Genomic DNA, 14,214 nt, shown 5'->3' on the forward strand with positions numbered 1-14,214 from the left:
CAAAGAAAAGGAAGGGATGACACCTAACGACAATAAAAACAGGAAAGATGACTCAAAACTAGAGGAAAGAAAGGGAGCAATTTCTAACAGGGGATTTCTAAGCAACTGTGATTGTTACTGAGGTTGAGTAAGCCACATCATAAAACAGATGGGATAACCCACCTTAAACTTTGCTAAGGGTGATTCATTGTTGTTCTATTGAATGGGTAACACCATCTGGTTGTTAGAATGGAATGTATAATGCTGTTTGAGGTTCAAGCTTGTGCTTCCTTAAATCCCTGGATTTCTTGATCTTCCTGAACCATCTAATCCATACTCAAGTGACAGTTCTTTTGGATATTTCTCTATGTCTCTGTCTCCTTCATTAAGAAGACAATGGTAAATCCAACACTGATCCTGTTCGCAGGGGATGTACGTGTCAATGAACAACTGGGGGTATTAACCTTCCATACAGTGTTTCTCCGGGAACACAATCGTTTAGCGAGAGAGTTGAAGAAGCTGAACCCTCACTGGAGCGGAGAAACAACCTATCAGGAAGCGAGAAAAATCCTGGGAGCCTTTCAGCAGGTACAGAGAAAATCTCTAGGGTAACATCACAATAATTCAACTCTCTAACTAAATTCCAAATCCCATCATAGCAAGTTGTGGGACTGAATTTAATATATTTGTTCTAAACAGCAGACACTATTTTTATTTTTAAAATCTATCCTTCAAAAAGCAATCCTGTTTCCTTCTCCAAGGTTGAACTACATGTGATATTAGCCCTACACCATGTCATAGAGTCATAGAGTCCTCCAACATGGAGACAGGCCTTTTGGCCCAAACTGGTCCATGCCGACCAAAATGTCTGCCCATGCTAACCCCATTTCTCTGAACTTGGCCCATATCCATCCTGATGAAGGGCTTTTGCCCGAAACATTGATTTACCTGCTCCTTGGATGCTGCCTGACGTGCTGTGCTTTTCCAGCACCACTCTAATCTAGACTCTGATTTCCAGCATCTGCAGTCCTCATTTTTGCTTTGCCATATCCTTCTAATCCTTTCCTATCCATATAGTTGTCCAAATGCCTTTTAAATGTTGCTCACGTACCTGCCTCAACCACTTCTGCTGGCGGCTCATTCCATACTCATGCCATCCTCTGTGTACAAAACATTGCTCCTCAGGTTCCCTTTCATTCTTTCCCCTCTAACCTCTAGTTGCCCTGGTCATTGATTCCCCAGCCTGGGAAAAAGACTGAGTGCATGCCTCTCACGATGTTATACACTTCAGAAGGTTCCCCCTCAGTCTCCTAGACTCTAAAGAGAAAAGTGTTAGCTTGTCCAACCTCCCTCTATAATTCAGACCATTGAGTCCTGACAACATCCTTGTGCATTTCTTCTGCAGTCTTTCCAGTTTAGTAACATCCTTCTTAAGCAAGGTGAGCAAAACTAAATACAATACTCCAAAAGCAGCCTCACAATGTCCTGTACAATTGCACCATAACTTTCCAACTTCTATACTCAGTGCCTTGACTGATAAAGGCCAGTGTGCCAAAAGCCTTCTTCACTGCCCGGTCCACCAGTGGATGGGTCTTTGTATTTCTAACAAAGGGTTGTAATGCTGCCATGCCTGTTTTGCCCACATCCTGATCTAACTCAGTACTGAAGAGTATAGTCACCTGGACATTGGTGGAAGCTGCAAGGAAAGCAATCAAGAAAGAAGACTTTTGAAGTTAATAATATAAACTAACGAACGCCGGATGCTGGAGATCTGAAACAGAAGTAGAAATTGCTGGAGAAACTCTGGCAGCATCTGTGGGAAGAAAGCAGAGCTAACATTTTGACTGAGTTCTAATGAAGAGTCACTGGACTTGAAACATTAACTCTGCTCTCTTCCCACAGATGCTGCCAAACCTGCTGAGTTTTACCAGCAATTTCCGATTTTGATTCATGAAGTTACGTTCATTTACTTTGAAAGAAGACTGTTGCAGCTGACCTTTTATGAGAAATATGAACAGAATTGGCAAAACTCAGCTAAGCACGTTGCCCATCTTGTTGAAATGTTGAAATCTGAGGAGATGTTTCTTCAACGTGAAGAGTCAGAAGGAAAGCCATGAGAAATGGTCAGTGGGTTTTGGCTAAAATTCCTACAGGAAGGAACGTAAGGGGGAGCAAAGGGGTGCCCTCCTCACACTACCCCCTCCCCCACCCACGCTTGTTCTGGCAGTAAGGATGTCTGACCCCCTCCCCACCTCCCACCCACCCCGTGTTCAGACTCTATGGAGGCCCTGATCTCCCCCCCCCACCATGTTCATATAGTGGGGAGGCCCCAATCTCCCCCCTCCACACCCCCACCTCTCCATGTTCAGACAGCGGAGAGGCCCTGTGCACACCCTCATGTTCGGTCAGTGGTGAGGCCCTGATCTGGGGTCACACAGTGTGTTAAATTCAGATGATTGCTTCGTACTGTGGTAAGTATTTAATGAAATGAGACTGATTCACATGAAAATCTTGCGGTAAAGGCCAATTTGCAGTCCTTCTCACTCCCACACCTCAGCAATGGTGAAAACACGAATCCTTCTCTCTGTGCCAGAGCTGTAACCATTTAATATCCAGTGGCAAATAGATAATTTGTTAATGCTCTTAATGGTCCCTGTTAAATGGATTATTTTTACATCTCGTTGTACTGATTTTTAACAATGTTCTCGTTTCTCACTGCTACAGATAATAAACCACAGAGACTATGTTCCCCTGGTAATCGGAGAGGAGGCAACAATGAAATATCTCTCACCTTATGAAGGCTATGATGAATCTATCGATCCTGGTATTGCCAATGTAATTGCAACAGCAGCTTTCCGTTTTGGACATCTCAGCATTCAGCCAAAGCTATTCCGCGTTAATGAAAACTACCAGGAACACCCACAATTCAAAAGCCTTGACCTGCACCAGGCTTTCTTCACTCCCTGGAGACTGATCAAGGAAGGTAGGTAACAATCTTTAATATGATGGCAGCAATCTCATCCTGAGAGATTGCAGTGAGACTGGAGTCTTCTGATACAGATACTTCAGAACAATCTAGTTCAGGGTTAGAAACTGATGTATGTCACCCCTTCATATTCCAAGGCATAAAACATCCAGAAGTGCAAAGACAGCTCTTGAATTTTATTCATTTAATTGTTTCCAAGTAGCAGTTAGTGACATGAGTTACATTGGCTGGTTAGCCGTTGATTGTCGCCTTAGACATGTCTTGAATACACTGATTAGGCATGGCTTGGAGTTAATCGAATTCGTTAGGGATCCTGCACAGCAGACAGAAACACCAATGTGGATGGAAACACCAAAGGGAGGATATGAATAGTACAGTTTTGCTGAGATGAAGGCCACAGTCTGAAAGCTCCCATCAGTTGCCTCAATATGCAGAGATTTCATTACCCCAGTGACCAAGTAGTTATTGAATATAGAAAACATCAGTGTGTGCAATTTTGAGATTCAAGTGATTTATTTCTTCTCCAGCTGTATTGCACAGGCAGATACAGGAGAAAGTGATTGACAGAAAACCAGGAGAATCACTTTCACCGTGGCTGATGAATTTGTCCCAGAATTCACATTCAGGTGCTGATAAAATGATGCAAATGGACAAATCTTCTAGTCAGTCACTTAAATACTGAAGTCAGATAAATATAAGGTGGACTGTTCACACTTCAAACAAATCCTGCACATTTTGGTTTGGATATCAACCCTTGGGATATTAATCCATCCTTTTTACGTTTATTAACCTAAGGATTTGGATTAAAATCCTCTTACTTCAGCAAGTCCAGACGTTTGTCACTTGCTCTCTATAATAGCTAGTTACTACCAGTGCTGCCTTCAGTATGTTATCTGAATGTTGACAAGTCTCACACCTTGCCTCTTGACTCTGGTTGAACCTGCCAGGTCACATTCTTCATGGAATGTACAATTATATCTGTTGCTAAGTTACAAATGGATTATTCTGAATGATGGAAATTGGAAAGCAAAGCAAAAAATGCTGCAATATTCGGCAGATCTGGCAGCATGTCAAAAGAGAGAAACTGAGTGAATATTTTGTTTTTCTGTCTCCACAGATGCTGCCTGACCTGTTGAGTATTTCCACAATGGATGTAGGTTTGCTCGCTGAGCTGGAAGGTTCAGTTACAGATGTTTCATCACCATACTAGGCAACATCATCAAACAGCCTCTGGATGAAGCACTGGTGGTATGGAATCCAAGTCAATGTGTTTGTTGATAGAGTTCTGGTTGGAATGCCATGCTTCTAACAATTCTCACGCATGTCTCTATTTGGCTTGTCCTAGGATGGATGTGTTGTCCCAGTCAAAATGGTGTCCTTCCTCGTTTGTATGTAAAGATACTAGTGAGAGTGGGTCATGTCTTTTTGTGGCTAGTTGGTGTTCATATATCCTGGTGGCTAGTTTTCCACCTGTTCAGACAAACAGTCAGAAATCTGAAGAAGGGCTTATGCCCGAAACGTCGATTCTCCTATTCCCTGGATGCTGCCTGACCTGCTGCGCTTTTCCAGCAACACATTTTCAGCTCTGATCTCCAGCATCTGCAGTCCTCACTTTCTCCTCCAGTCAGAAATCTAGCCAGGACAAGCCAAACAGAGACACGCGTGAGAGTTCTTAGAAGCATGGCACTCCAACCGGAACTTTATCAACAAACACATTGACTTGAATCCCAGTTACCGCCCCTTGAGAAAAAGAATAGGAAATGACATCACCATAGGAAATGATGCCACCAACTCAAGAAAACCTGAACCCCTAAATAAAAAGTGGGCATACCACCAGTGCTTCATCCAAAGGCTCACTGATGATGTTAGTGCGTATGGTGATGAAATGTCTGAAACCAAACCTTCCAGCTCAGCGAGCAAACTTACATCCACAACTTCATCCTGAGCTACAAATCTTCTCAATAATCACTGTTTCCACAATGTTCTGTTTTTGTTTACAAACCCTTGCTGTTATTGGGTTGGGTTGGTTTCTGTGCCTGAATATGACTCTGATCTGCATTGTTTGCATTATTCATTCACCATTCATCAATGACTAACTTCTCCCTATAGAGAAGGATAGGATTCCAGTCTGTGTTCAGTAGTGAAGAACTTTTTATCTCCATTCTGGGCAACTGTAGATTATTGAGAATGTTCAGCACAATCAGAATTCAGGAGATTATTCCAAGTGAAGTCCTACACTTTCTCTTCAATTTATTCCAGATGCTAATGCAGGGTGATACCTGATAACAAATAGTTACAGTTTAATGCAATGAACAGCGGTCTATCCTCTGTTTTACTGCTGTCAAGAGGAACAGCTGTCTAGCATTGCCATTTACCCTTGTGTCAGTGTTGGTTTAGGTACTTCAGCCTCAAGGGTAAAAGAACTCATTATGGGTATAGTTTCAATGGTGCTTTTATTGGGTAATAGTCATTGTCACAGATATTCCTGTTTTGCTCAGTTGGAGATATTTAATGTGCAGCATCATTCACTGTACCACCAGCTGCATGTCAGACAGTATGTTGTCAAACTGGGAGATGGATGAAGGGGTCTTGTTTTGTGTATGTGTCTGTGTGTATTAGGTGGAGTCGATCCCCTCATGCGAGGGTTGTTGGGCAGACCAGCCAAACTACAGAGACAGGACAAGATGTTACCAGACGAATTGCGAGAGAAACTGTTTGAACTGACCGCTCATTTAGGAATGGACCTGGGTTCCCTGAATATGCAGCGTTCCCGAGATCATGGACTCCCAGGTAAGTAGAAAGCAAACACTGGATGAGTTTGACTCTGAAAAGCAAATTTGTAAAAATATGAGTTAATACAATAATTTCAATGTCTGGAGCCACATTATCAAGAGGTCAGCAGGAACATATTGGTTATACTCACTGAGAAAAACTGATTTCCCTCAGCATTATTGGGAATGATATGGAAAGGCTGATGAAAGGCTGAAATCCAGTGCTGGGTAGTAGAGAGCAGGTACTGAGTGAGGAACTGAGGAACAATCTGTGGAATCATCTTACAATCATCAGAGACTGCGGAAAATGGGATCAGAATCACACCTCTGGGTATCTTATCTGCTGTTATAGGATACATGTCTGAGATCTCGCAATAATTCCCTCTGAATTATATCTGGGATTATTTGCCAGGATGGATTCAGTCAGGAGACTTTATCAGAGGGATGATCATCAGGAAAATATTGACTGAGGAGTTTTGTTTTTAACAATAAAGATAAATTAAGGTTATTTACTCGCCAATATTTACCAGTGAGTACTTGTAACTTATGTTTGCTGAGAAGTATCAGACATGAAATATTTACCAGAGACTATTAATTGATATGTACTGACCAGAGATGATTTGCTGGAATTCATGCCATGAATTCTGTAAAGAAGTAGAGACCAATATGTGGAGATATGTTCTCATTGTAAAGAATTGGGAAAGAAAGTGATTTTGTCAGTAGACTATTAATCCAAAAACTCAGCTGATGTTCTGGGCACCTGGATTAAAATCCTGTCAAAGCTGGTGGTGTAGCTTGAATTCTGAAAATATCTGGCATTAAGAACTTACTGTTGGCCATCAAATCATTGTCATTTGTCAGGGCAAAAAAGACCCATCTGGCTCACAAATGTCTTTCAGGGAAGGAAACCCACTGTCCCACCATATCTAGCCTAGGTATGACTCTGAACCTACAGATCTGTGGTTGATTCTCAACTACCCTCTGAAATGGTCCGTCACCTTCTGAAGGCCAACTAGGGATGGGCAATAAATGTTGGCCATCTGGCGATGCTCAGGTCCCACGAGTGAAAAAGCAAAAATGAGTTAGAACATAGAACATAGAACAGTACAGCACAGTACAGGCCCTTTCGGGCCACGATTTTGTGCCGAGCATCTTAATCTAAGATCAACCTAACCTACACACCCCTCAATTTACTGCCATCCATGTGCTTGCCCAGCAGTCGCTTAAATGTCGCTAATGTATCTGACTCTGCTACCACCACTGGCAGTGCATTCCACCACTCTCTGCACAAAAAAACTACCTCTGACATCTCCCATATACCTTCCTCCAGTCACCCTAAAATTATGACCCCGCGTGACAGCCATTTCTGCCCTGGGGAAATGTCTCTGTCTATTGTATCTATGCTTCTCATTACCTGGTACATCTTTATCAAGTTACCTCTCTTCCTTCTTCTCTCCAATGTGAAAAGCCCTAGCTCACTCAACCTCTCTTCATATGACATGCCCTCCAATCCAGGCAGCATCCTGGTAAATCTCCTCTGCATCCTCTGTAAAGCATTTACATCCTTCCTATGTGAGGCGAGCAGAACTGGACACGATATTCCAAATGTGGTCTAACCAGAGCTCTATAGAGCTGCATTAAAACCTCATAGCTCTCAAACTCAGTGCCCCTGCTAATGGGAGCCATATACTTTCTTAGCACCTCTATCAACTTGGGTGGCAACATTGAGGGATATATGGACATGGACCCCAAGATCCCACTATTCCTCCACACTGCCGAGAATCCTGTCTTTAACCCTGTATTCAGCATTTGATTTTGATCTTTCAAAATGAATCACTTTGCATTTATCCAGGTTGAACTAGATCTGCCACTTCTCAGCTCAGCTCTGCATCCTGCCATGTCTTGTTGTAGCCCTCAACACTATCTACAACACCACTGACCTTTGAGTCATTGGCAAACTTACTAATCCACCCTTCCACTTCTTCACTCAAGTCAGTTATAAAAACTACGAAGAGTAGAGACCAAAAACAGATCTGTGTGGGCCATCACTGGTTACCGACCTCCAGGCAGAAATACTTTCAATCCACTACCACTCGCTGTCATCTTTCAGCAAGCCAGTTCTGTATCCAGACAGCCAAATTTCCCAGTATCCCATGCCTCCTGAATGAGCCTACTGTGGGGAACCTTATCAAATGCCTTACTGAAATCCATATACACCACATCCACTGCTCAACCTTCATCAACTTGTCTCATCACATCCTCAAAGAACTCAACCAGGCTTGTGAGGCATGAATCAGTTGCTTTTGGCTGGCTACTAGGTAGCTGACTTGGAGCTCTCTGGATGAAACCATTCATTATCTGCAATACAGTGGTGACTAGGGGATAGGTTTTCAACTATACCTTCACAGCAAATTAACACTCAAACACAGGCTGGTACACATGACAATGTTCAGCCCACACCAATAGAGTTGAAATTGGCTTAGTAATCTCTATTTTTGTGCATTTGTCAAAGAGCAAAACACAACATTGTCTACAGTTTGGGACATAATTTGCAGAGGTGGCTTGCTATGGGCAGCTATTCTCAGCCCTTTATTGCCACTGTGACAAGAGGTCATAGTGCAGACTGAAGTTTCGTTCACATCTTTAGATGCACCATCCCATCAATCACGCACACAGCATTCGCCAGCTGGCCAACATTGATTGCCCATCTCTAGTTGGCCCTGAGAAGGTGGTAGACCATTCCAGAGGGCAGTTCAGTCAACCACGTAATGGGTCTGGAGTCACATGTAGGCCAAACCAGATGAATGTACACCTGCACTTATTTTGATTTTTGCAGCAATCCTCTTTTTATAAAAAAATTTTGAATTAAAGACTAAAAATGTCCATAATATTTTGGGGTTCTAAGCCATTATTGTGATAGTAATTACTAGAGATTCACTGTGGTTGAATAATTTATGGGTGAATATTTAATGATTGATTTATTTATAAAAGAATATTTTTCAAATAGATTTTATGGAAAAATATTTAGCATTCATTATTTCCAGGGTGTACTTACCAAGAAATAGCTAAAAGAATGTTTACCAGAAAATGTTTGCAGCATATTGGGATGTCCTAAATTCCCAAAGGACCCAAAAGTAATGAGTTACTTTTGTAATATATTGAATGTTGGAATCTAGGAATCATTTTTAGCACAAAGGACGATGGTCACAATTGTTGGTACTCAAGCGTCTCAGGAAGTGCAAAGTCTTTTAATCACACCAACTCCGCCAGCTTGAGTCCTTAGTCTGAGGCAGTACCACTAGATGGAGACATGAGACAGCATCCATTCAAATCCACAAATCCATTTTGAATGAGTTATGGTGAGATATAACAAGAAGAGTACTTCCAGAACATTCTACAAAGCTTCAGAAAGGCATTGCCATTATCTGATGGTTAGCGGGCCAAAGTTAATTGTGGTGCTGGTGGGATGATGCAGCTGAGATGTGAACGAAACTTTAGTCTGCACTGTGATGTCTTGTAACTATAAAGGCAATAAGGTACTGAGAATATCACCAAATCTTTGAATCTCAGTGTCTATGTCATAATAAAATAAAGTTTATTGTGCACATTTTTTCCAGTGTTTAGTTGCTGACAGATATATTTTATGTTTCACACTCTCTGAACTTCACAGGTTACTATGCTTGGCGGAGATTCTGTGGCCTTTCAGCATCCAGAAGTCAGTTTCAGCTCTTCAGGATCCTCCGCAGTCGTGATTTAGCAAGAAAACTAATCAGCTTGTATCGAACTCCAGAAAATATTGACGTGTGGGTGGGGGCAATCTCCGAACCCTTCGTAAAAGGTGGCAGAGTGGGCCCTTTGTTGGCTTGTTTAATAGGACAACAATTCAAGAACCTGAGAGATGGCGACAGGTAAGGGACAATAGTAGCAGCAAAATAAAACTTAAAAGCGTTAACATTCATTGAGGTGAGGGTTTATATTTCACAATAAAGGCACTGCAGTTCAGAGATACAGAGCTACCAGCCTGGGGACTAGTAGGTTCAGTCATTAATTATGTTGTTGGGTAAAGCAGATAGAGGGAGTGCTGAAAGATTGTCAATGGCGTTTTCTTCTCCATAATTATGTTGTATAACAGCCAATTGAAAACCCAACAGACCATGAGGACCCCAAGTAGCCTCAACCACTTAGTCCCCTGAGGAAATGTAAGGGTTAAAAACATGCAAAATAACATTAATGTAAATGTCTGGGCCTGAGTTCACTGGAAAGGTGAAACAAATCGTAATGCAGTAAGATATTTCCAGAGTAAAATTATCAAAATATTGAACATGTAAAGCTGAATTAACCTCGTCTGCCCATTGCATTGGGAAAAATATGGCCCTAAAGTCATGATGCAATCACTGTGCTATTCCTAATCCAGAAGCTCCTCTGTTTCAGAAGGGACCCTGAGTACTGTATTTAAATTAAGGCCTGACAATGAAGGGAATCCCTCACCTCCCGTTTCCTTGCTGATAGCACTATAGATGTACCTACACAAGATTGACTAACTGCGGTTCAAGAAGGTGGCCCACCATCACCTTTTCAAGGACAATAAGGAAGTGCGGCAAATGCTGGCAAGGTTTACTCTCTATAAAAGAATAAGCCGAAGAAAAGAAATCCCCTGCTCTGGATGGGTCCTCTACTGGCAGCAATATAATGAGGCCAGTCACAAAGTAATCCTCAGCCTACTTCCTGCAGGGATGGTTCAGCATTCCGTCTGTTGGCCAATCCTTCCAGCCCAGAGTCAGTGTCTAGTTCATAATTGTTGGGAGACCAGTTGGTAAAAAGTTTGGTTCAGAAGAATCAACCATCAATACACAACAGGAAGTTGTTTACAGTTAATGTGTAACTGTAGGTAACTGCTTATGACAGCTCGCTATCATGGACTCTTCAGGAAAGGTAAGAGAGGTCAGCAGGTAGTGCAGGAGTCTTCTGTGGCCATCCCCATTTCAAACGAGTATGCTGTTTTGGAAAATGTAGGGGGTGATGGATTCTTAGGGGAATGTAACAAGAATTGGTACAGTGCTGAAGAAAGCCATTTGGCGGATCGTGCCTGTGCCAGTTCAAGAGCAGAGGGATGTGATGGATGGCAGTTATAGGAAGGAAAAAAGTTTCAGATACAGTCACATAGATGGGTTAACTCCAGGAAAGATAAGAGAGGTAGGCAGATGGTGCAGGAGTCTTCTGTGGCTATCCCCATTTCAAACGAGTACGCTGTTTTGGAAAATATAGAGGGTGATGGATTCTAAGGGGAATGTAACAAGAACAGTCAAGTTTCTTGTATCAAGACTGGCTCTAATGCAATGAGGGGTACATCGGGTTCCAAGATATCTCTAGTCCAAGGCACAGGCAGACATTTCTGTGTCCAGCAGTGAAACATCAGAATGATATGTTCCTTCCCTGGTGCCAGGATCAAGGATGTCTCAGAGAGGGTGCAGAATGTTCTCAACGGGGAGAGGGACCAGCAGGAGGTCATTGGACACATTGGAACCAACGACATAGGAAGGGAAAAGGATGAGATTCTGAAGGGAGAATACAGAGAGTTAGGCAGGAATTTAAAAAGGAGGTCTCCAAGAGTAGTAATATCTGGATTACTCCCAGCACTATGAGCTAGTGAGGGCAGGAATAGGACGATAGAGCAGATGAATGCATGGCTGAGGAGCTGGTGTATGGGAGAAGGATTCACATTTTTGGATCTTTGAATCTCTTCTGGGGTAGAAGTGACCTGGACAAGAAGGTTGGATTACACCTGAATTGGAAGGGGACTAATATACTGGCAGGGAGATTTGCCAGAGCTGCTCGGGAGGATTTAAATTAGTAAGGTGGGGGGGGGGGGGAAGGGAGAGGACTCAGGGAGATAGTGAGGAAAGAGATCAATCTGAGACTGGTACAGTTGAGAAAAGAAGCGAGTCAAACAGTCAGGGCAGGCAGGGACAAAGCAGAGAATAAGGTAGGACTGATAAATTAAACTGCATTTATTTCAATGTAAGAGGCCTAACAGGGAAGGCAGATGAACCCAGGGCATGGTTAGGAACATGGAACTGGGATATCATAGCAATTACAGAAACATGGCTCAGGGATGGACAGGACTGGCAGCTTAATGTTCCAGGATACAAACGCTACAGGAAGGATAGAAAGGGAGGCAAGGGAGGAGGAGGCGTGGTATTTTTGGCAAGTTATTTGGATGGAACTGAGAAATAAGAAAGGGATGATCACCTTATTGAGATTGTACTATAGACCCCATAATAGTCATAGGGAAATTGGGAAACAGATTTGTAAGGAGATCTCAGTTATCTGTAGGAATTAGAATGGTTATGGTAGGGCATTTTAACTTTCCAAACATAGGCTGGGACTGCCATAGTGTTAAGGGTTTAGATGGAGAGGAATTTGTTAAGTGTGTACAAAAGACTTTTCTGATTCAATATGTGGATGTACCTACTAGAGAAGGTGCAAAACTTGACCTACTCATAGACTCGTAGACTCATAGAGATGTACAGCACGGAAACAGACCCTTCGGTCCAACCCGTCCATGCCGACCAGATATCCCAACCCAATCTAGTCCCACCTGCCAGCACTCGGCCCACATCCCTCCAAACCCTTCCTATTCATATACCCATCCAAATGCCTCTTAAGTGTTGCAATTGTTCAAGCCTCCACCACTTCCTCTGGCATTCCATAACCAAACCACCCTCTGTGTGAAATAGTTGCCCCTTAGGTCTCTTTTATATCTTTCCCCTCTCAACCTAAACCTATGCCCTCTAGTTCTGGACTCCCCGCCCCCAGGGAAAAGACTTTGCCTATTTACCCTATCCATGCCCCTCATAATTTTATAAACCTCTATAAAGTCACCCCTCAGCCTCCGACGTTCCAGGGAAATCAGCCCCAGTCTGTTCAGTCTCTCCCTATAGCTCAAATACTCCAACCCTGGCAACATCCTTGTAAATCTTTTCTGAACCCTTTCCTGGGAAATAAGGCAGGGCAAGTGACTGAGGTGTCAGTGGGGGAGCACTTTGGGGCCAGCGACCATAATTATATTAGTTTTAAAATAGTGATGGAAAGGATAGACCAGATCTAAAAGTTGAAGTTCTAAGTTGGAGGAAGGCTAATTTTGACAGTATTAAGCAAGAACTTTCAAAAGCTGATTGGGGGTAGATGTTCACAGCGAAAGAGATGGCTGGAAAATGGGAAGCCTTCAGAAATGAGATAACAAGAGTCCAAAGACATTATTTTCATAGCAAGGTTTGAGATGATTTGTAGCTCAGGTTGAGGTTCTGGATGTAAGTTTGCTTGCTGAGCTGGAAGGTTCTTTTCCAGACGTCTCGTCACCCTACTAGGTAACATCATCAGTGGAGCTCCGGGCGAAGCACTGCTGTTGATTTCTGCTTTAATTTTATTATAAATAGAAAGGGAAATAGATGGTGACATCTTGAAAAATGTCCATATTACAGAGGAGGAAGTGCTGGATGTCTTGAAATACATAAAAGTGGATAAATCCCCAGGACCTGATTAGGTGTACTCTAGAACTCTGTGGGAAGCTAGGGAAGTGATTGATGGGCCACTTGCTGAGATATTTGTATCACTGATAGTCACAGGTATGTGCCGGAAGACTGGAGGTTGGCTAACGTGGTACCACTGTTTAAGAAGGGTGGTAAGGAAAAGCAAGGGAACTAGAGACCAGTGAGCCTGACGTCGGTGGTGGGCAAATTGTTGGAGGGAATTCCGAGGGACAGGATGTATCGGTATTTGGAAAGGCAAGACTGATTAGGGATAGTCAACATGGCTTTGTGCGTGGGAAATCATGTCTCACAAACTTTATTGAGTTTTTTGAAGAAGGAACAAAGAGGGTCCACTGCAGAGTATTGGATGTGATCGATATGAACTTCAGTAAGGCGTTCAGCAAGTTCCCCATGGGAGACTGATTAGCAAGGTTAGATCTCACAGAAAACAGGGAGAACTAGTCATTTGGATACAGAACTGGCTCAAAGGTAGAAGACAGAGGGTGGTGGTGAAGGGTTGTTTTTCAGACTGGAGGCCTGTGACCAATGAAGTGCCACAAGGATCGGTGCTGAGTCCACTACTTTTTGGCATTTACATAAATGATTTGGTTGTGAGCATAAGAGGTATAGTTTGTCAATGTACAGGACATTGGTTAGGCCACTTTTGAAATTTGTGTGCAATTCTGGTCTCCTTCCTATTGGAAGGATGTTCTGAAACTTGAAAGGATTCAGAAAAGATTTAAAAGGATCTTGCCCAGAGTTGGAGGATTTGAGCTATAGGGAGAGGTTAAATAGGCTGGGACTGTTTTCCCTGGAGTGTCAGAGGCTGAGGGGAGATCTTATCGAGGTTTATAAAATATGAGGGGCATGAATAGGGTAAATAGTCAAAGTCTCTTCCCTGGGGTGGGGAAGTCCAGAACTAGAGACCATAAGTTTAGGGTGAGAGGGG

General features: G+C 42.8%; 1 protein-coding gene across 1 annotated transcript in view; it reads left to right on the top strand.

Moving 5' to 3' along the window:
- LOC122564097 (eosinophil peroxidase-like) overlaps window positions 1-14,214 on the top strand; it is a 39,018-nt gene that overhangs the window by 18,991 nt on the left and 5,813 nt on the right. The window contains exons 8-11 of the mRNA XM_043718658.2: window positions 407-567; window positions 2,704-2,962; window positions 5,585-5,755; window positions 9,407-9,644. Of these exons, the coding sequence (XP_043574593.1) occupies window positions 407-567; window positions 2,704-2,962; window positions 5,585-5,755; window positions 9,407-9,644 (829 nt within the window). The remainder of the gene's footprint in view (window positions 1-406; window positions 568-2,703; window positions 2,963-5,584; window positions 5,756-9,406; window positions 9,645-14,214) is intronic.

Source organism: Chiloscyllium plagiosum, unplaced genomic scaffold, assembly GCF_037043375.1.
Source record: "Chiloscyllium plagiosum isolate Xiang-an unplaced genomic scaffold, Cpla_swu_hap1 HiC_scaffold_31, whole genome shotgun sequence".
In the NCBI taxonomy this organism is placed as follows: Eukaryota; Metazoa; Chordata; class Chondrichthyes; order Orectolobiformes; family Hemiscylliidae; genus Chiloscyllium; species Chiloscyllium plagiosum.